Source organism: Larus michahellis, chromosome 8 (genome assembly GCF_964199755.1).
Source record: "Larus michahellis chromosome 8, bLarMic1.1, whole genome shotgun sequence".
NCBI classification, from domain to species: domain Eukaryota; kingdom Metazoa; phylum Chordata; class Aves; order Charadriiformes; family Laridae; genus Larus; species Larus michahellis.
The window spans coordinates 12575975-12599687 of record NC_133903.1 but is presented as its reverse complement, the minus strand read 5'-3'; the positions used below and the strand labels follow the sequence as shown (position 1 = coordinate 12599687).

The 23713-nt window shown below is 36.5% G+C and overlaps 1 protein-coding gene across 8 annotated transcripts in view; it reads left to right on the top strand.

Moving 5' to 3' along the window:
* Nucleotides 1–23713, top strand: part of CLEC16A (C-type lectin domain containing 16A) — an 80396-nt gene that overhangs the window by 33581 nt on the left and 23102 nt on the right. For all 8 annotated transcript variants that reach the window (XR_012588619.1, XR_012588622.1, XR_012588620.1 and 5 more), the window contains exons 14-21: nt 699–808; nt 1288–1332; nt 2772–2822; nt 5114–5242; nt 8376–8496; nt 18753–18904; nt 19630–19834; nt 21245–21415. Coding sequence is in view for 3 of the 8 variants with exons in the window: in XM_074596961.1 (XP_074453062.1) it covers nt 699–808; nt 1288–1332; nt 2772–2822; nt 5114–5242; nt 8376–8496; nt 18753–18904; nt 19630–19834; nt 21245–21415 (984 nt within the window). In the remaining 5 variants the exon portion in view is untranslated. The remainder of the gene's footprint in view (nt 1–698; nt 809–1287; nt 1333–2771; nt 2823–5113; nt 5243–8375; nt 8497–18752; nt 18905–19629; nt 19835–21244; nt 21416–23713) is intronic.

Sequence of the window (23713 nt, the reverse complement as noted above, 5' to 3'; positions counted from 1 at the left end):
GTACAGTTCTTTGCCTGCATCTTTAGCTTCTGGCAGCATAGCGCTAACTTGTAAAATAGTATATGGGAACTTGGGATCAAAAGCTAAGATGTCTCTTTTGGGTATATTGCCTTAGTGTTGATCACTGAGCTTAGACTGTGATTTTTTTTTTTTTATTTTTTATTTTTTTACATCCTTCTGAAACTGTAAGCTTAAAATCTCAATGCATTCTTTCACTCTGACTTCCCTAGATTCTCACCTCACATCCAGGCTGTATCTGAATCCTTTGGACTGTTTTTTAAGGAAAAGCTGTGCCTTATTAGTATGTCGTATACAGAAATTCCTTTCATCTTGTAACTTTATCCATGCCAGATGTCTGTGATTCGTTTGTAACTTTAGTGTAATTCAACATTTGATTCAGATTGATAAAGGCATTGTTTTGGCTTCTTTTCTAGTAGTATTAATCTTTATTGCTTTCTTATTGCATGGTTCTGCTAAATTTTCTTCTGCTTTAAATTACTCTTCCAGTTTTTGGGGTTTTTTTAATAGCCATTGGCATTGTAAGCCAGCATCAGCATTCATCCTTGTCAGATAGGGTGTGTATGACAGAGGAGCAAAGTTTGACAGTTGCAGAGTAGAAACATGTAAGAACACTGGGTAATGAGAAAAGCAATACTTAAACTGCTACTATTCTGTATGTTGAAATTTTCTTTTCATAGATGGAAAAATACGTTTGGCAACTTTAGAACTTGGCTGCCTGTTGCTGAAGCAGCTTGTGTTTTCTAAAAATGGCAGCATCATAAAAGATGTTCACCTTGCTTGCCTTGAGGTGAGTATTTTCTTTCAAATTACCAGTCACAGCGTTACTTGTCTTTGAGTCTTGTAGTATAGTTGAATAAGTTTGTTTCACTTCTCAGTGCAATAAGCATAAAAGTGAAATTTGAGCTTCTAGAACATCATTCCGTTGGTGGCTCTGTGCAGTGAATGTAAAGAATCAATACCCCATGTTCTTGCTATTTAAACTCTTAACTTCTCAATCAGGGTTATGTTTCATTTTCTCTCTGAAACTTGTATGTCATCCACCTCAAAAATGTAAAGAAAAATGCTTTTGAAACTAACAAGCTCACATAAGCTGTATTTCCATAAGTGTGAGAACTGTGTTCTATCAAATTCTGGGCTGAAGGCTATGAGTATGGGGATATTAATAGACAGTCTCTTTTGTATGAGTTTTTGTGTGGTTTTTTAAATGTGACTTTTGAGTAAATGGTGTATTTACTACCTGAAACACAGTTATTTTATCTTTTCTAGGGTGCAAGGGAAGAAAGTGTTCATCTCCTTCGTCGTTTCTATAAGGTATGTATGCAAAATGCTTTGAGAAAAAATCCTTTACGTAATGCGGAATTAGAAGCAAATCTGCAGCTCAGTCTCTACATAGTGCCCAAGGCAGTTGTTGTGAGATGGGAACTCCATATTTGTGATAGAAAAGGAAGTGTTTCACTGGAGGATTCCTCTCCTTTCCTGCCCTTCCTGTACCACATTGACATACATCACAAAAAGGCTGTTGGAAGTCTCACAGGGTTTGTACTGGAGGTCAAATTGTGCTTTTGTTGCAACTGCTATGTATTTCATGGAACAGAGCCACGCTATTAGAACATTTCTGAGGTTTTATCGTTGACACTAAATAAGGAATCTGTTTCTTTTTGGCATAACTCTTTGTGTCTTATGTGAAATGATGATCTAAGATTTTACTTAATCTTTTTTTCTTATTGAAGACCTCTGCAGCATTTTGACTCTTTTGTGTTTTTTTTTTTTTTATTGTAAGCTATGAGAGAAATAAAATTTTTAGCTCCAGGCATTAACTTCTATATAAGGAGCAGTAAATCCGTGACAGATTTTGGGTGTCTAGAATCTCTTCCTATTTTTGTTAAAATTCTCTTGAGGAATATTTTTTCAATGTGGCTTGCAAAAAATAAGTAACCTGTGGTGGGTTGACCTTGGCTGGCTGCCAGACATCCACCCTGCTGCTCTCTCACTCCCCCTCCTCAACAGGATGGAGGGAGAATATAAGATGAACAAATCTTGTCATCGAGATAAAGACAGGGAGATCACTTACCAATTACCATCATGGTCAAAACAGACCCAACTTTGCAAAATTAATTTATTGCCAGCTAAAATTAATTTAGATAGGGAAAAACAAAGACAAATTAAAACAACACCTTCCCCCCATGCCTCCTTTTTCCCAGGCTTAACTTCGCTCCTCCATTCCTGACTCTTCTACCTCTCCCCTTGCTGAGTGGTGCAAGGGCAGGGGTGGGAAATGGGGGTTTGGGGTCAGTCCATAATAGTTTATCTCTGCTGCTTCTTCCTTCTCACACTTCCCCTGCCTCAGTGTGGGTCCTCTCATCCATGGGCTGCATTCCATCAGGAAAAAAAACCTGCTTTAGTGTGAGTCCTTCACAGACTGCAGTTCTTTCAGGGCATATCCACCTGCTCCCGTGCTGCAGTGTGGGTATCTGCTCCACCATGGTCTCCCCACGGGCGGCAGAGGAATCTCTCTCCCTTTCTTAAATGCGTTCCCAGAGGTGCCATCGGTGTTGCTGAGGGGCTCAGCTGTGCTCTGTGCTGGAACCAGCTGTGTGTGGCACAGGGCAGCCCTGGCCTTGCCTCACAGAGGCCCCTGCAGCCCCTGCCAGCACCAGGGCACAGACACCCCCTACATAATTAAACAAAAACAAGCCTGGCTCCATAGCCATAAGGATTCATGGTGTGTCAATATCCCTTTTTTTTGAAAGGGAGAAGAAATTTTTCTGGATATGTTTGAAGATGAATACCGGAGTATGACAGTAAGTGACACCCTGCCAAATCCTCAAACCCAGATACAACAGAGGAGCAAGAACAAGTACTTAACTGATAACAACTGAGTATCTTTACTGGTATCTTTATTTCCAGGAGCAGAGTAACAAAATGTGGGTGAGGTTTTTTGTCTCTGAGGAACTGGGTCTACAATTACATAAATGGTTTACGTGAAATTTCACAGCTCTTTATTTAATAAAAGCCCATTATGTTCTGAAAGCAAGTATACAAAAATTACTTCATCCTGTGAAAAGAGACATTGGATTAATATTTTTTCTAGTTACTAAACAATGTGAAAATCTCCTATATTTTTCTAAAGCCCAGCAAGGTTTCAGTTTTGAGTGGTGCCACTTACCAGTAGAGAATAGGGTTCTAGCAAGCAAATATTGGGGCCTTTGTCTCATCTAGGAGAGGTACTGCCTGCACCGCAGTACTGGCTATGAAAGTTTTAACAGATTACTAAACTTAATCTCAAACAGTTCATATTTAACCTGTAAACATGTTTTAAAACTAATTATCTCTTTCAATTCTTAGATTAGAATTCAGATAAAAACACTTCAGGTATTCAGTTACAGGTTTTTTCTACAATGGTACAGGGATTTAATGAGCAGCCACGAGTTGTCTTTTTGATAAAACACAGTCTACAGCTGGTGTGTTGCAATTAAGTCTTTTAATATGGGAAATGTCTTGCATATATCTTGCCAGCCTAAATAATAGAAGTATTTAGCAAGATATTTAATTTTTTAGTAGTTAAGTATTGCTGTGCTTTTAGTTTGAGAAGTGGCACTGGTACTAGCATCGTTTTTGTGTTGCAAGTTCAGTACACAAGTAGGTTTTTCTGTTGTATCTCTATTTCTGAGACAGCTTTTTTTTTTCCGTTTACCATAAAAGACAGAGCTACACCCTGGAACTTGAACTTTGTTTTCCTTAAAGCATATTTATTTGCCTAGCTAGCAAATGAAGTGCTAAGCAACACTGATGTTGTCAGATGAGTTGTGTAAATAACATGGTATGGATCTTCTGTGAAAGAAGTATACTTGCTCTGTCTGAATGACAAAGAAACGAAAAAGTTGTGCCTTCGTTAATGATACATGAGAACAAGTTCAGAGGAACAAGTAAATTGAACACTGTAGTCCTTAGTATTTTTGCTTTCAGCAATGAGTTGCCTTTTTTAACATTCTTCACCTTTATGATCTAATATGCTGTTTAAGCCAATTCACATTCAAGTGAATTGCCTCTGAAGTAGTTACTTGTTAGAAATTTTAGTTCTGTGTTCTCATGTGTTCTCATTGTCTGTGCAGATTTATGTATCTTTCTACACATTAATTGAATTTGTTAAACACTGAGGATGATTTGTTCTGAGATCAGAAGAATTGTCTAAGGACTGTTTTTGAATTTGTATGTGTGCAAGGCAGCAGTTTGAGACTGCACTGTGAAAATTTTGGACCATGTTTTGGTCTGCTTCTTTCATGGTATCAGACCTGCTCATTGCAGGGCAGTTGGACTAGATGGCCTTTAAAGGTCCCTTCCAACCCAAACTATTCTATGATTCTATTTTGTGACCATGGCAAAGTGGCTGGGAATGCTTCCAGTTACAGTTGACTATTTTGGAATGCCCATGTGACTGCGTTTTTCTTCTATGCAGAATACTGTACAAACTGTGGGAAGGGCTTTTGGATGTTTTAGACATTCCAGCTGGCTTTCTGGCAAAAAGAAGATCGTGTCTTTAGTGCACATGTATATAATAGAACTTGTGTGAAATAGCCCAAAGGTACTGAAGGATAGATACTTCAGACATCACTTATTTGTGAGAATAAGCAAGCATGTAAGGAAGAGATTCCCTTCTTAGTGGCAAGCTTGAGGGGAAATGTCTAGTGTGAAAGTTATTGCGTTATTAGAGACTAGAGAGTTCTTTTTGGAGAGAAAAAGATACGGGAAACATTTTTGTGGTTGAAGTAATTATAAAATTTGAGTCAAAACTTAAACCTGACAGACTTTGATTTTTAGTACTCATAAAATAGCTTTTCTTCTGTAATCTTTCAGAGCTTTTTCCCATGTTTTTTCAGTATGGAAACTTCAACAGTGTGTTAGGGAACAGCGAGCAAATGCAAAATGGACATTGCACGTAAGGAACTTAAAATAAGAGAGATGGTATTGAAAATTCTCAGAACTCTGTAACAGTTCCTTCCTCTTAAAATATGCATCCATGAGTTATATTTGAAAGTGAAGAAGCAAATGCTTATTGTTCTGTATACTAATCAATGTTAAAATATTTTTATAGATTAAACCCATGAATGTAGAGTACTTGATGATGGATGCCTCAATCTTGTTGCCTCCAACGGGGACACCACTGACTGGTATTGATTTTGTGAAAAGATTGCCTTGTGGAGACGTGGAAAGAACACGAAGAGTGAGTAAGACTATTTTTCTTACGTTCGTTCATGACAATGATGCCAAAGGCTTTGAGCAATTTTAGAATTTTTAGAATTCCTTGAAAGCTGCTTGATTGGAAGCTTCATCCATAAAATCATAAAGACTTGGTGAAGACAAACCTGTGTGTAGGGTATATATTTATCTGGGCCAGTGGAGAAGCTTTTTGTCTACCATTTCTTGTGTCTAGTCAATTCAATATGTTCTTGCACTGGGGTTTTAATTTTTTAGACTATTCACATAAAATGGCATTTTGATGACACTATTGAATATATTGTCAGTTTCCTTTCATGATCTGATATCTCAGTCTGTTTTTCATTATATTCCAATGGTAATAATCTCCACTGGAAGGCTGGCGGTCTTTATATTGCTTGTGTTTCTAGACAAAGAAAAAAATATTTTCATTTTGTTGGAGTAATTCATGACAAAGATCTTGAGAGTGAGGAGAAAAATAGCAGAATACCTATTTTTATGCCTGACACTGACCTGAATAACACCACCATTATCAGCATTCTTGGGATAATCAGTTCTTGGCCCTTACCTGGCTGTGTCCTATAAGTCTTGCAGTGCCAGTAAGTCTTAAAGATCTATTACTACATGATGTTATTTGAAAAGTGCTGTTCTTTGGGTGTTGGCATTTATGTAAGTGTATATGTTAAGTATATTCATGTACTTTTGGAGAAAAAGCATATTTCCAGGAGCCTTCTGAAAACATTTGTTTTCATCACTTACTATAAGCCACACAGCTCTTGTTATCACAGCAAGTTAAGCTTGATAAAGTACAGTGAATTATGTTGAAAAGTATTGTTCTTAGAAAGCAATAATGCTTCCTAGAATCCTCTCTGAGGCATTTAATAGAATGATACTTAGAAATGCACGTTAATGGAAACTGACTGCTACGTGGCTTTTCATGTGCTAAATAAGGAATAGCTTAACTTCTGTTGGTGGAAACTCAAAAATCTAACATTCCTATAATATTCCTTTGGGATAGAAGGGTCTTTCTTATCAGCAAGAACTCCCAGAATGCGTCCTTCTTGGTCCCTCTTCCCCAATCACATTGTTCTAGAAGTTTTAGAATTTCTTAGAATTCCTATGCTACTTTCTTCCAGCTAGGCTACCTCTCTTAGGCTGGATTGCCATCACAATATGCTGAACTTCAGCGTATTGTATCTTATCAGCAAGGTGTATCTTGTGACATTGCTGCTGCTGCTTAACCTGCTGGAGGCCCTTTCTGCTGACAGTTTCAAATGGATAGTGATTCAGTTCTGAGCATCACATGGCATGATTCTAAAAAAGTTCTCAAGTTTTATTTCACTAGCAAGTGAATAAGTCCCGTACTTTGATTATATCATGAGTTCCTAGCTGTTAGAGATCAGATCTTTTTAGGCTCTCACTTCTTCTTTTGTTATAGAAAGTCCCTCTAAGTGGCAATTCTTTTCCTTTTAACTTTAGGCAGAACTCTCAGAAATCAGATATCTCTCAAGTTATCAAAGGCACATCTCCAAAATCCAGACAGCCAACCCCTCTGTCTTAAAACATTAAAATGACCAGAAGTTGTTAGGTTGCTTTCTGAAATCAGCTGCTGCTGCTTGATGAAGCCTTGTGCCCAGAATCAGATGCTGTTTTGAATTGTTAGTAGTCCAGTTACTGCTTGTTGTTTGCATCTCTTCCTTCTGATTTCTGTAATCCTAAAGACGGTGCTGCTTACCAGTCACCTAGAATAATGCAAACTCATTTATGTGCTTCTTTGGGAAGTAATGAACAGTATGGGTCTTGAACTCTGCGCCTTGGAGTACATAGATGTAACGTAATAAGATACTGGTAGGTTTCCCCGCAAATTGCTGTTTCTTTGCACATGATATGTGTATATAAATGAAGGAATCAGCACAAAGTATACCTCATCATAATGCGTAGTTCTTTAATGTAGATAGCAATTCATATTTGTCCCTACTTCACTAAGATAACAGAAGTCAGTGGCAACAAATTCTAGGCCAATGTATGCTGCTGTTTTATTGAGATTCAATAAAATGTTAAAGGAAGTCACAAATCACATGCTTTTGGGTTTATATTGATATTGCTATCAAACTGAGGGCTATCAGTATTGTAGGAAGCACAGTGTAGTTCCCTTTTCATTTGGTTTTCTTAATTATTTTTTATTTTCTTGTAAAGGGTAAAGTTCTCATTTTCTTTCCTACTCCTGTAAATTATTCTGCAGTATATGTGATTACATGTTTGGACATGAGTGATGTTAGTGTTATGGGGAACGTATGTGAGGAAAATTAATGCTCTGTCTAGGAGGAAAATAGGATTGATGAAAAAAGAAATGAAAGCAGGCTGAGTGGTACCTGCCCTCTGAATTAAAAAAAAAAACAAAAACAAAACAAACCTGTTGTGTTTGACTTTTGGGTTACCAAGAATGCAAGGAAAAATGCTGTTATTGATTGAATTTGGAAACTTTTAAACCAAATACCATGAATTCTTCTTGAAGCATCTGGCAGTAAAACTGCTTTATAGTAATCCTGTTTGATTTCGGTAAATCCACAATACATTAAATTGCAATCTGCCGAAATATGAAAGATTGTCTCCCATTATAAAGAGACTCTGCTCTTATTCATAAGGTAGTGTTAATATCATATTTTTGTTAGATACCCTTGACATTCTTTGCTCCGAATAATCTTATCGCCCTATTAGATTTCAACAGTGTACCAAATTCATCTGCTCTGGTGTCAATTCATGGAAGAGCCAGATAGATGACTTCCCCGTTTTCATCCCTGTTCTACCAGAAGTTTCTGAAAGCACCACCAGTATGATAGCTGACCAAGGACTCAGATTTCTGGTTAATGGGAGCCACAGTTCTGCTGATTTTAAAAACAGAGGGGTGAAGGATTTTGCCTTTTACATTTAAGGCAGCAGTTAATTTACAGTATGCCAAAGAATTACTATGTAGGAAACTGTTTTAAAAAAACAAAACACCAGAAGTAATAAAAAATTATTTTTTTTATTTGCTATACTGAAAATACAGTTCTTGTAGTGAAAGAGGATTATAAGATTCTGTTAAAATATGTAGTACTGAGTGCAGCAATATTTCAATATTCTTTTTTCAATTTCTCAAGGCAATCAGAGTTTTCTTTATGCTCCGTTCACTGTCACTGCATTTGCGGAATGAGCCAGAAACTCAGTTACCACTCACAAGGGAAGAAGATCTGATAAAGACAGATGATGTTCTTGACTGGAGTAAGTAGTCCCTCAATTTCAAATTGTCTGTGGCATGGAAAAGTTGCTGGCCTTGTTTCTTTAAAGCTAAAAACCGCAAATAGTTACCTCGTTTGTGTAGTTGGCTGCCAAGGATGATCATATGAAGTTTGTCTTCTACTGGACTTGGGACACTGCTTGTGGTTTTGGTTTTTTGTTGCCTTTTTTATTTTTAATAAACTGTTAATAAATATTCCAGCATCTAAATATTAGCACATAAAGTATTTGCAGTCCTTCATCTGGTTTCCTGGTATGTTAGTTTTCTAAATTAACTGATCCTAGGTGGATTTTCTTCTGTTCTGCTTTCACCTATTCGTAATGCACTTAAACAATTCATGAACTTTAAGAGACTGGAGGTAATTACTCCAACAGCCACACTGTGTTGTTTACCGATACTGGGGTTTGGTTGTCATCATATCCCTCCCCTCCCTGCACTGGAGTTCTTTTTCTTCACATCTCGTCTGTCATTTTAAAGTTTGCTTGTGGAAGCTTTTATTCCCATGGTTGAACAGGATGCTGAGCTATTCCTAAGGACAATCAGCCTGTAATGTCCAGAATGATCTTGTGATATTAAGTAGTATTTATTATGACGTAAAGGCAAAGTACCTTCTTCCTGCAGTGTCATAGAATACTACTGCACTCTCCAACTGAAGAAAGTTGAAAGGAATAAAATCATGAAGTATGGGCTATTTGTCTGCAAATTCAATATACCTGTGTTCGTTTAACATCAAAATACACACCTCTGGATGACCTTACGTGTTACTAAACAGTACAACTTCTAGAGTAACTCTGGCCTGAATCATAAAGCAGTAGTTTTACTGTCTCCAGCACTGACATGGTTCAGGAAACAGTATCTTGCCTTACAGTAAGTTAATCTTACTATAGTGTGAGGCATTTGCTTTTTATTTAAAGGTTTAAAATATGTAGAGAAGTGTGCTTTTAGGCTAGAATTGAAAAGAACGTGCATGATAATATAAACACTATTAATTCAATTTCTTGTGATCAAGACCTAAAAGAATTGGATATATTGGTGTTAGCTGATAAGTAGTTAACTTTTGTTCAGGCACTTTTCTTACGAAGAACTTGCAGGTACCATTCATGGCTTTAGAGGGCACATGATTCCTAAAATAGAGTATATGTATTTGCTAGGGTTTTAATTTTTGAAGGTTTTTTTTCTTACAAAAGAATGAAAAAAACCTCTTAATTTTTCTGATTTTTTTTTTATTCTTTTTGTTTAAGTGCTTGTTGACCTTACTCAAACTAAAAAAAGCCACAAACAGGGGAAAAAAAAAAAACCCACCCAAAACAAAATAGTTGCCCTAGTTGCTTTAGTAGATGTTATGGGACTATGTCCAGTATCTCGGAGACCTTTTTGTGTATCAAGTCTGTTAAGAATATTAATTATCTGAGTGAAGGGAAAACACTGAAATCAAGTGAGCTAAGCAAAAGATTTTGTGATAATAGAGCTGCTGTGCAGTAGCTTAATGGATGAAATCCAGATTAAACCTTAAACAAATAAATAAATGATATTTCAAAATTATTATTAAAATGTATTAAATTTAATTTTTAGAAAATATGTCTGCAATACTGAAAAAGTCAGAGGACGCTCCCTCTGGCATAACATCCAAGCCATGCAGCTTAGAGCAGTGGGAGGTTTTGAGAATAAACTCACTTATCTGTAAATGTGCAAAAAATGCTATCAAAGCCATTGACTAAACTTGTAAAAAATATACAAGCCGTAGGATAGGGACAGGCTTTTTCTAAGTAAATGTAAGCATTAGACTACAATAGATGAGACGATATTAAGATACCAGCCCAATGTTTGCATTTTTTGGTAGCTACATGGCCAATGGTGTGGAAGACCATTTGTTTAAATTCTCATTTGTTTAATTTCTATATTATTTTAAAGATTTAAGAAAATGTACAGGGAAAATAGTTTTTAAAATGTGTTCTTCAATAGTTATGTTCTGTCCTCTTCCTACTGGTATTGTTTTGCCTTGGTGAATTAAGCTGAATGAACTTAATGCAAACTCATCACTTTTGGTCTTTCCCTAAAAGCTTTCCCAAAGATAATGAACAGCACAAGATGTTGTTAATTACAGTACACAATTATTAGTTTTCAGTTAAAAATGATGTCCATAATATAGTTACTGCTTACTTGGTAAAGGATTGGTAATACAGAATTAACTCAGCTTCCTGTTTCAAATGAGTTAGGTATTTATTGTGAAATGCTGACTGTCTTTTGAGGGTGAGATGAAATAATGAATCAGCTTCTACTGAAAAAAAAAAAATTGTTTTTCTTAAATTAACTGGAAATTATGAAGTAGTTCTTGGTTTTTTAAGAACGTACTGAACTGCTTGTCATGTGGTACTTGTATGCATGTGCATGAAGCTATCATTTGTTAATAAGTATATGCATTCATGTGTGTTTGCGCATGTGCATATACAAGTAGAGAAGAAAAATAAGTTCGGTTGCCTTACTCATGGAACGTATGTGCTGGTGCATTTGAATACAGAGTATCAACATAGTGATAGCAGTTCTGTGCTGTAGTGTATTCACTGCTTTCTAATCTTTTCACAGAAGGTTTTAGTCTTTATTTTGGGACCACAATATGTAATTACAGCCATAGATTTTGTCAAAGCATGAGTCTTTCCATATGCTCCAGCATTTATTAATAAACAAAAATTTTTCTACAGCTGTCAGAGTCACCGATTTTCAGTTATACACATCGCTTACCCCACTATTGGTGAAAACAGTCCATATCTGAAGAGGGAGTCAGTCAGCCTGGGATCTCAAAATTTTGCACAGAGTTCTAGCCTATTTCCAGAAACTGAAATGAACTGAAAAGGGCTGTAAAAAGCCCTTTCTGTTGAGTTTTCTCATATCCTGTCTTTGAGTCAGAATCTGTCTTGAACAATCAGTGCCTGATGTGGAGTTTCATATGTTGGGTTCAGAAGAGTTTTCTTTCCTGATTAGCTAGAAAAGCATAAACTTATTTCATCTTCAAATCAAGTTGACAGGTGTTAGACCTGTTCCAAAGAAGTGGCACTGGTATCTGTGTCCCCAAAACATCATCATGTTTCAGGTGTTTCCTTGGGAGGAGCTCTTCTTGTCAGTCAATTGCTAAAATAATACTGTGTAGCACAGATACGGATATTTGGATCTGATCATCACAGCAAATAGATACTGTTAGGTTTGAACAAGTCTTTTGCAGAGTATCCATGATTATCAGGTTGGTGTTAGCTGGTTTTTCCTTGTCTTGCTATGTTGTTTTGTTTTTTTTTTTAACCTTTTCCTTGGTATGTTTACCTTTTTTCCCCTCCATCGCTTCTTCCCATCTACAACACTGCACACTCTTTGTTCAAAGTCATCAGAGTTGTTTTGTGATTTCTATTTTTAATTTTAATATTTTTAAGGCTACTAGCAGATCCTCTGCATTCATTGGGACCCTTTGAATGAAGTTACCCATTTACATGTGCATCAGTTTATGTATTTGGGTTGTAACACTTTGTAAACTGCTTATCACTGCTCTTGTAACTTAAACTACCTGAATTGAGGTGGTACAGTGATGAAGTTCTAGTGCATGTAGTAACATAAAGACATAGATTCCAGTTCAAGTCTTTTCATCATCCAAGAAAGAGAATATCAGCATTTCGTGATACATGCCATTTCATAGATGCAGTATTTTGGGAGGAGACTTGGCAGTTGGCAAAACGTGACCCACAAAAATTGTAATTATGTGCCTTTTTAAATTATCACTTTGGAGATATTTTTGATCTAACAAATTTTCCTCAATCTATGTTACTACAGTGCTTTTTAATTTTTTCCGAACATTGAGATGCCTCCAGTGGTTATGCTTATTCATATAGATATAGTGTCAAGAAGGACTAGAGGTTAACAAGATTCAGTAATTATTTCAGATACGGTTTTGATTTTGAAAAATCCTGCAAAACTCACATTATCAAAATGTTCTGGGGGTTTTTTTGCCTGAATGCAATGCTACAGTTTTATGGGAGCTTGATGAGAAAGGTTAAAGTTTCTTGTAAAGAAGCATTTTAATATTTTGATGTGCATACATTCGTTGTAAACCTTTAAGTGTAGTTGTAACGTTGTCAGTGCTATATTTAGTGTACATTTAGAAACGAGTCAGGTATTCCACAGAAGGTTTGTTCTATATTGCTGGGTGTGCTGCCACCACAATGATATAGACTGTTACTTTTCGGTTTTGTTTTTTAATGTAAATAGTTTTGAAGCACTTGTGTATTATGTGAGTTTGTAGGTGTCTCATGTAGGTGACTACTTTAATCTTATTCAGCAGACTGTTTGTGTGACCTTCACTGGCAGTTCAAAGTAACAGCCTCTGTGCTTGGTTTTAGGCTGCTGATTCTGTTGCTGACAATGTTTTAAATGGCCAAGAGGTAAATGATACATTTAAAGCTAAAACTGGAAAAAGTAACATGATAGTTAAGTCTCCTTGTTCACTCTGTCTCTACCAAATATACAGGTAAAGGCCATCATGTCAACATGTTTGTTTTAATAAGATTTGAGGAAAATTTGTCACAAGACAATTGAGGTTGGAAAGAACCTCAGGAGATCATCTAGTCTAACCTCCCTACTCAAAACAGGATCAGCTAGACCAAGTTGCCCAGAGCTCTCACCAGTCAGGTTTTACATGTCATCAAGGGTGGAGATTTCACAACATCACTGGGCAACCTGTTCCAGTGTTTGACCACCTTCACAATAAAAAAGGTTTGTGGGTTTTTGTTGGGTTTTTTCCCCAGTGTTTTTGTGGAATTTCCTGTATTTCATTTTGTGCTCAGTGCATCTTCTTATTGGATACCACTGGCTTCATCATCTTTACTTCCCCAAACAGGTATTTGCAGACGTTGATAAGAAGTCTTATCATAAGGCATATAAATTTTTCTTCTATTAAGTTAGATTCCTTGGAAGATATTTATCTTTTGAGTCCTTATCCAGTTACTTTGAAGATCTGTTCAGTGAAGACAGAGTTACGCTATGGTCAGGAAAATGAAACTTAGTTCAACTTATTTGCATAAGTAGCGTTTAATTTGAATATAAACTGCCTAGGCAAATTAAAGTTTCCTTCTATAGTTTAGTAAGAGATTACACTGTGGGTAGATAACACCAAAATTTGTAGGTTTTAATTTTTATGAATATTTTTAAATAACTTAATTTCAAGACTGAGTATGCTAAACGAGATTTTTTTTCTTGTTTAGTTTTCTTTCTAAAGTACTGATGTTTGGGGTTTGTCTATCTTATTCCTAAAGGTGTTGTCATATTTGAGGAAAACAGTCAAGAAGGGTGCTGACATCTTGTCCTGACCAAGAGCAGGGACTAATATGTGAACTGAGATATTCTGACCTACAACTGGACGAAAGAGACATTGCAGACATATTGAGAAAGTAATTCTGAACCTCTCTGAAAGAGGGCTGTTTATTGTGAAGAGTAACAGAAGTAATTTTAGACTGTTCAACAACATGGCCAAAACATAACTTGCCAAAAACATTTTGGATAGAGTGTGGTGCAGATAATTGTTTCACAGGACTTACATAAAATTTGAAATGGCTTTATAAACTCTAAGTACATTGGGGGAACATGTTGTAGTTCTGTCAAGATCGTATATTCCTCTATAAACTCATGTCATCAAAGTGCAAAACTTTAACTCTCAAGTTCTTTACAATTAAAGACTGACATAGTAAGTAGTAAAGCAGAATATTGTACCAAATGGGCTACGTGCTGTTCGAAAAAGTTCTTTATGTGAAGTGGGAGGTGGTGCAATAACTATCTGCAGCCTAATGCTTATCTTGCACTGACACCTATGCACACAAAGTCTGCAGATGATTTCTAGAATTGTGATGACTGTAAATTATAAAATCAAGCCGTGAGGCAGGACAGGTAGCTGTTATATTCATAAAGACTTCATGTAATAGAATCTTTCCAGGCAAAGAGTTGCCTGTGTTCATGCAACATTTTCACATAATTTAAATCTTCACTGCAAGCAGCTGATGTCTTGGAACTCTTCTTCCCTAGGCTGTATTTTGTAAAATTTACATTTTTCTTGGAGTAAGTCCAGAAGAATCTTGGATCTGTGTCTCAGAGGTGTAGTGTCCAAACTGGTTACGAGCTTCACTTTGCACGAGGAAAAATTAATCATTGTTGTTGATCTCAAAAACGACACTACACTCTTTTGCAGTGGTGTCACATCAGTGAACCATTCAGTCTGTGGTTCGCTTTAATCCCCAGGTCAAATATCAGTAGTACTGAAGTTTACTGAGCTTTAAATTATTTCATCGAAATGTGATTGGGTGTCTGTAACTGTTTTATAGCATAGCTGTAAGTATTCTCACATCAGTTCAGTGGAAATGTGTTTAACCCCACTTTCTCTTCTTTTTTTGTCATAAAGGATGACTGTAGTTTACGACCCTTCAGAAGCCGTGAACTAGAAAGTCATGTAAATGGAGTACATTCAGTTGTATAAATGTAAAAGATTCCTTTAGTAGTTGCTTAATAAATGAGTAATTTTCCTTTCTGTTCTTTGATAAACTTTCACAGTAATGCTTTACTTTAAGTTTTTGTCCATTCTAAAATGAAAAATTTGTGCTCTGGAAATCAACTTCTGCCCTTTCAGTTCTTTACCTTAAGTACTGAATTTTTGTCGTCAGGCAGTTGAATTTGTACAGCAGTTATTCCAAGTACTTTAATTTGCTTGCTTTTGCACTAAAAACTATAAATGCTGGACAAAACCAAATATTTGAGAACTTCACATCTCTATTTGGTGTTGTGGCCTGTATGTTGAGAATCTCGCAAAAGATTATCCAAAAAATTCAGCAATATCACATTACGTATTCGAAGGGCTACAAATCCAGTTACTTCAGGTCTTGAGAAGAATAAGGCTGTTTGAGGAATTTGTATCAACTGAAATAAATACGTTGACAGACTAATTGGATTAAAGAATGACAGAGGCACTAAGTAAAGGGTCTCAAGTTAAGAAGTAACCAGGCATGTTCCAGAGTCCTGTTTTGAAATTGCTGAAAGCCTTAAGAGCTTATTAACACTGATGACACTTTATGCTTGTTATTGAAACTGCTTCAAAAAAGGTAGCAGCTATAAGAGTTTGTGCAATATAGAGGATAGGCCAATATAGTAAGCCTATCCTCGCTTAGTCATACCACCTGTTTGAGAATTAGTTCTTACTCTGTTAATAGCTATATTCATAGGGATTTTCTTGTTTTATTCTGTTTCTATGGCTTGGGAAAAAAACATTGCATATATCCAAGCATTACATATGACTTCCCTGAAGCTAGTTCTGTTTGAACCAAAGTGTATTCGTAGAAAAACGTTAGTTCCTGATTAAAACTTTGTCCTGTGAAGGAACAGACTACCAATTGCGTAGTTTCATCAGTCAATTATTTTCATCATGAAACTGCTGCCAGCTGTAGCTTTCGTCTGTTAGACTGGGCCCTGTATTAAAGTACTTATCTGTTTGTACTATTTACGTATGAATTAAAATCTTCCTGCCTTCCAGGTATTCTTTAAACTAAGTTAGTTGAATTATTAAGCTTTTTGCTTTAAAAAAAAAAAAAGTATTTCTAATTTTCATGTAATTTTTTGTTGTGGTGGTCTTTCAAGTTTCTTTCAGCGTGCTTCTTTAAAACTGCCTGTACTTCAGCTGGCGCAGTGTTACCGTAATACACCAGTGTAAAGCAGAGATGTTCTGTGTACATTCAGAGATGATGTCTGGCATTTTATTGTAGAAATACATTGACTTTGTTATCAACTGTAATTCCAACTCTCTTTCAGAGTATTTAAATCCTAGCTACAATCCTTCCTGCTAGAAGGCTTCTGTTTTTCATTCCCTGATGTCTATAACATTTCACAACAATCAAATATGTTTGGGTATTTTATGCCTATATTCACAGTCTAGTTCAGAATAAATGACACTTGGATTATCCTTGTTTTCCCATGACATAGAAACATTGATAATAACATCAAACTTTCCAGTTATAAACAAAGACGTAGTAGATCTGTATCTCCATTACCACTTTTAGATGTGTATGTATACAATATATATGAATACAGATACACTTTTGGATCTAAAAATTTAGGTAGACCTTTTGATGCGTTTAAGATATATTGTTATCTTTTATTGTTCCGATTATTAGAATGTCATTGGTACAATAATACTGGAGTAGAATTCCGTTGGCTAAACATAGCTTACATTGCCATTTTAGATCTCCTGTGATTTTCTGCCTGGTCTCTCAGCTTCTTCTCTAAAAAGGGATAAATCTCCCATAGGCTTCTAGTAATATTTGCCAATCCTGTATGGATTTCTTGAGCCTTCTGGGGCTTATGAAGAAGGTAATAGCAATCACTCCTCATGTAACTGAATCACATCCTGTAGGTATTGCAGAAAAGTAGCAGTGTTGTATTTATTGATTATACTTTGTTTTCTCAAATTTCCAAAGCTCACGCTGAATTCACACTGGATTAGCATTAATTATCCTCTTTCAATTGTATTAGGGTTCCATGTTTGCTCCCTTCCTCTCCTACCACCCGATCAATTTTGAATGGATTCTACTGGTAAAGGGTAATTGGTAGAATCATAGAAATGTTAGCTGGAAGGGACCTCCCAGTTGTGGTGGGGTTGCTGCGTTTGGGAGGGTTGTTTGTTCTGGATTTTTTTGAAACTTGAAAAACTCTGGTGATAGAAATTCCGCAACCTTTCTTTGTGTTATGCACACATGAATTTTCTCTACCTCCGAAATGGTAATTTATGGCTGTTGTCCCTAATTGTATGACCTGTGACTGCGAAGAGCTGTATGCTTCCACTTGTATAGCTTATAACTATCCCACAGATGTCTCAAATATGTAATAGGCTGTTTGAATCAGTAACTCCAGACTGCTGAGTCTATCAATGCCTTAGCAATACTAAGGAATGAGAGTGCTATGGAGAATGAGGGTCTATGGTACAACCAAACTTTAGAACTCATTGCTTTAAAATCGGTTGGTTTCTATTCTTAAAAAAAAAAAAATGACCAAACAAACAAAAACCAACCAACCAACTCTGCAAAAAAACACCAACAACAAAACCAAAACAAAACCCCAAACCTACCAAGACCCAATCAAAACTATTGCAGGAGATTGTTAAAATGCTGCAACTTAGCTGGTTAAATCCATCATGGTGTGGAGTATCATCTAGAATTATAAAGATGATGAACTCAGCACAGCGTGTGTGATCACAGAATCTTTTACTTGCTGGAAATTGTACTAGGTGAGAGAGAGGAAAGAGACCTGTGTGTATTAACTATGTCCATGAGTGTCTCCATTTGAAGCAAAGGAAAAAGCAACTCTAGTAAGATTAGGAAAGGTCTGCTGGGAGGTGTCACTGCCAGTTTATGGGGTGCTCAGACTTCAACTGGTGCAATTTAGTCACTTTTCAAGAATAATGGGTTTGAACTGAAATGGGCGCAGTTGAGGAGATGTAGGAGCATTAGGGAATGGTGTATTTCCTTCTTGAGATCTCTATTTTGGGGGTTGTTTCAGGGGTCCTAGAGCAATGGTTAAGAGAGAGTATGTTTCTCAATACAAATGAATAAAATGGGAGGGTAAAAGAAAAAGTGTCACCTCGTTTAACAGATACTGGCAAAAAACTGAAACAGTTTACCTGGGGAGTCCATGTATTCTTGAAGTTGAAAGGCTTCCAACAGTCAGAATAATCAAGTTTCAGACCTGTAGAAATGTAACTTGTGCCAGAATGGAGCCTAAGTTTATAATGAGGTAGGTGTAATTGCCTGCAGTGGTGTAGGACTGTGTCTGTGGTCTTTCCACAAGACTTTTTGAGACTTCCACTTAGCGAGAGAAATCAACACTGTTGCAGTTTCACCCCTGAAATGAAGCCACCTTTTATACTAGAAGGTAATGAAGGTGGTAAGAGAAAGTGAGGTCATATAATACACGTTTTATAGATGCCTTGTAAGATATCTGAACCACTGTTCTTTGGATATATCCTGTACTTTATATGTAACTATACATATTATAGGGAAATACAGAATACATCCTAAAATAAACCCCCAAACCCAACCCAACCTTGAATGACTTTACACATGTGTTGTAAAGGTGGTTACACTTTCATATATTAACATTTTATGTTACATAAAAGAACCAAAACCCAGAATCCTTAATTTCAGTAGCTATGTAACTTTTTTCCTTCCTTCAGATAACAGTGATCTAATTGCTTGTACAGTCATAACAAAGGATGGGGGTCAAGTTCAAAGATTCCTGGCTGTGGATATTTACCAGATGAGTCTGGTTGAGCCAGATGTTGCAAGACTTGGATGGGGAGTAGTTAAGTTTGCGGGCCTTTTGCAGGTAAGAGAAGTTTGGTGGTTACTTTTTCTCAGCTGAAAATCTACGTTTATGTTGGATAAATAGTAATACCAACGTTAGCTTATATATTTAAGCTCTGTAGTGTGCTTACTTGCTTATTCTGTTACTAGTCTTTTTTCTAGTTCCTGCCTTTTAAACTATTTCTGGTTTTCCGAAGAAGTGTACATAGCTATCTAGAAGCATACTTGAAAATCAGGTAACTTCCCCAATATTTATATTGGGGTGTGTTCATTTGAACACTGAAATAATATACAATGAGGATTGATTCCCAAGCATATTCCTTAAGTGTCACAGTAATGAACTCTCCTAGAGTTCTGATCTTCCTATATGGGTAGGGAAGGTGGCAGGTTGTAACTTCAAAATGACCTGTGCTTATCTAGTTGATTTCAAAAGCTTTAAGACATTTCTGTGATTTATGTCTTTCTTGCTTTAGCTAACGCTCTTTGTGTTTCCTGAAAATTTGCTATGCTCAAGTAACGTAATTGAATTTTAAACTGACTTAATCTCTACAAGTACCAATTTCTGAAGAACTAAATCCAAGGTTGTACAACTTGCATACTCCTTTTTATTTTTTTTTTAACATGGAAACTGGGTTTTTTTGAGCTTTAGCGAAGCATTCATAGGGTTTCCTTTTAATGTTGATATTTAATCTATAGTTTAAAAATGGTACCTTTTTCATTAGCTACTTGCCTTCTATTTCTTTTTAGGATATGCAGGTGACGGGAGTAGAGGATGACAGTAGAGCTCTGAACATAATAATTCATAAGCCTGCCTCAAGTCCTCATTCTAAGCCTTTCCCTATCCTTCAAGCTACATTTATTTTTTCTGATCACATTCGCTGCATTATTGCAAAACAACGTCTTGCAAAAGGCCGTATCCAAGCTCGGCGTATGAAAATGCAGAGAATAGCAGGTAAATGGTTATTTTGAAATGATTCTGAGAAACAAGACTTATATGTCATAGCAAGTCACTCTGTAACAGAAGGATGTGTTAGAAAGATCTAAGTGGTGTGCCATAGAAAACTGTAAACCAGTGTCTAGTTTCCAAGTAATAGATTTTATTGGAGTAAAATATGTGCTTTCGTATTTAATAACAGACACATCAAAGAAAGGATGAGAAAGAATGAATCCCGTATTATTACCACTAGCTGCCACTCATTTCACAAAGCTCAGCATTTCTCTTGAAATATGATTCAGTGATTTAAAACTCAAATGCCCTACTTAGAAAGCAGATGTTCTGCTGCCTTAGTAGGACTAAATTGGAGCTTAGCTTGCCCAAGTCCTGAGCTGGGTGGTGTCCTGATGGTGTTGATGATAATGCTTAATGCTTGCGTGTGGTGGTGATGAGCAATCCAAAATGTTAAGCGAAGTATCAGCAGCTAGATTTCTGTGTTTGGAGGAAATGCGCTTGAAGAGGTGAAGGAAAGGGTTAATTTGAGTAAATAGCAAAGAGTGATTAAAATAGTACTTGAAGATTGAGTGAAGAATAAATTGAAGCTTACCGGTAAACTGAATGAATTGGTGAGTATAGAACAGGAAACTCTTAAATACAGGAAGGAAAATATGTGAGCAAATGGAAAAGGAAACCAACTATCTCAGTTACGTGGATTGTTGAAGACCAATGATGAACTAATCAGAGTAGTGAAAGACAAAGACGTAGCTGGTATTAAAATCATTGAGATGGCCAGAGAATTATTCTCATTATAGGTGGTTTAAGATTATTTTAGTGTCTTATGATTCTGTAGGAAGCTAACTAAAGAGAGTTTTATGTTTTGCGTTTAACAAATAGATATGTCATACTTTTATGGCTTGTTTCATGTTAAAAAAATTAAAAGCAAGTTGGAAGTTTATACAGGTCTATTTTGATAGTAAAATTTTAGGTTTAATGGTAGTGTACAGGCTTTTTTTTTTTTTTCAAATTTAAAGCAAATTGTCTCTTTAAATGGCTTTCTGCAATGTTCAGTTGTAACTAACGAATGACTTTATTTGTACAGCGAAAAACTGAAGGTGTTTTTTAAATCACTCCTATGGCTTGTTTAATGCAAGGAGCTTGCTGTAATCATTTTTTCTCCTCCACTGTATTTTGAGGCTTCCTTAGTGTAAATGTGGTGAGGACAGCAATGGTAGAAAAGGTTGCCAGAAAGGTTGTCTCTCTTCTTTTCCAAGGAAATTACAAGCATAATTAAGAGCTAAATGCAGGCGAGTTATGTTAAATAATCTGGTTTTGTCTTAAGATCCCGAGCAAACTATCAATTTTATTTTCACCTGCTCTTCTTTTTCTGTATTTTTGAGTAACAAAATTATCAATTGTGATTAAACATAGCTCTCCTGGATCTTCCTGTTCACCCTTCCACTGAAGTTGTTATGGGTTTTGGACACAGCTCTGCAGCTACAGCCCAACACCTTCCATTTAGATTTTATGATCAGTCACGACGTGGTAGCAGTGATCCTACAGTGCAACGCTCTGTTTTTGCATCTGTTGACAAAGTTCCAGGTGAGATTAGCATTCATTATCATGCAAGTTTTTCTTTGTGTCTGCAAAAGCTGAACCGTGATTTGTATAAGCAACGAAAAGCTTACTATGGTAATGTTTCTGAACACAAAACCCCAGGATGAGGCTTATGGAAAAACTTACTCCTAGAGAAACAATTAGTACCTGGGTGTGTATTCCAGGTTTGTTGTGAGCAATACATCCATGGCGGTTTCTCCAAATACACTAGAAGCGTCTTAATACTTTGCCTTCCTTTACAAATGGGAGTCATGTTTTGTATACTCAGTATTTATGCAACACATTTGTCAGTTGTGCATAGTTCCTCCTTTAATTTGGTTATGATAATTTTCTTGCCAGTTTATAAAAATAGCTGGAATGCTGTGCACTGCCTTGTTTACCTTGAAGCCAGTGAGACTACTCCTAAAACATTATCTTGGAATTGGCATTAAAGGAATGATTCTAAATCAATGAGCTCTTTGCTCTTTTGTCTCCTTATTGTCTCCTTATTGTCTATTTCACAAATTGAATTCTCCGCAGAGGTTTTTTTCTGGGTGGTGAACTTTTCTCCTTTTGGATTGAGTCATTTTAAAGTTGAATCTCATACTGCTTGAAAGTACTTAATTTTGCTGTATTATACAAAAAGATCCAATCTTGTTTACCACTAGCTGCCAATCATTTCACAAAACTCAGCATTTCTCTTGAAATGTTACTCGGTGATCAGAGAATCATAGGGTTGGAAGGGACCTCTGGAGATCATCTAGTCCAAGCCCCTGCCAGAGCAGGGTCACCCAGAGCAGGCTGCACAGGAACATGTCCAGGTGGGTTTTGAATGTCTCCAGAGTTGGAGACTCCACCACCTCTCTGGGCAGCCTGTGCCAGGGCTCTGCCACCCTCAAAGGAAAGAAGTTCCTCCTCATGTTTAGGTGGATTCAAAATTCAAATGCCCTACTTAAGAAAGCATATGTTCTACAGCCTGAGGACGAAATTAAAGTTCAGCTTGCCCAGGTCCTGAGTCTGGGGAACAGAAATCGTAAAAGCATTTATATTGACAGTCGGGTTTTTCAAAAGACCTGTATGTTGTATGATGGTATTTCCTTATTTGACGTGACTTCCATGGAAAAGGCGTGTTTGAAAAGATGCCAGTGTTACTGTTTCAGAATTAGCCTTCTCTAAGAAGAGTGTGCTTGTATTCATAACAAGTGACTACATCTATTAATTATTTTTTTGGGGGTGGGGGGAGGGGAGGGATGTTTTGGCGGTGGTACAATATGATAGTTTGTTCAAACAACCACATACTTACTTTGAATTCCAGGAAATGGAAACTTCCACTGTATGCACATGCAAATCCAGGAGAAAAAGTATTTTGAAGCTTTTATTTGATACCAAGCATGAGAAACCAGGCACAGAACATGAAGTATTTTATGATATAATACAAGTGGATTAATATATTGATTTACATCTGATTACAAAATAAATATCAAATGCCTCTTCCTTCTTCCCTTATCTTCACTAATGAATGAATGAGGTTTCCTCGTTCTGAGTGATTTTCCTAGGAAATCTGTTTGTGGTTGTCCCTTAATCAGGCTTGGAGTGATTTTTACTTTCAAAGAAAGATTTTTGTGCCTTTAAAAAAATTATTGAACAAGTTGCAGTTAAATTACTAGCTTCATGTTGATGTTCCAGACCAGGCCAGATGGGGATCTGAGCAACCTGGTCTAGTGGGAGGTGTCCTTGCCCAGGGCAGGAGGGGCTCGGAACCAGATGGTCTTTAAGGTTCCTTCCAACCCAAACCATTCTATGTATTGATTTCTTAATGCTGCAAGTTTAAGTGGTGTTTAAGAGTTCTGCAAAGCTCGTATAGTCTGTGAGAAAACCAATAACAGAAACAAGTTAATTTGATTATACTTGTAAGAAGCAAGTTATGCTTTCCATTGGTGATGATGGGCTTTCACTTAAAGGAGAGCTATGTTTTTGGCAATGTTTTAGAAAGATTAATCACTTTTTTTTTTGGTAGGACCACCTCAGTGCTGTACATGCAATGTGGTTTTTAAGAAATTGACAAAGATATAAACGTTTTTAGCCCTCCTGCAAATTTCATTTTGTGGAGAATTTTAGTTCAATTATTGAATCAGTTCCCTAATCCCTCTTTTCAATTAATTTAGAATCTCCAAGAACACGTATTTCAGTCTGCTCTGGTTTGGTATAGTAGTGCATACATAGAGCTCTACATATTTCACTAGAGAGCATGCAGTTACCTTATTGTAGTCAAACTGTGCTTCACTTTGCTTTATTATTTCATGG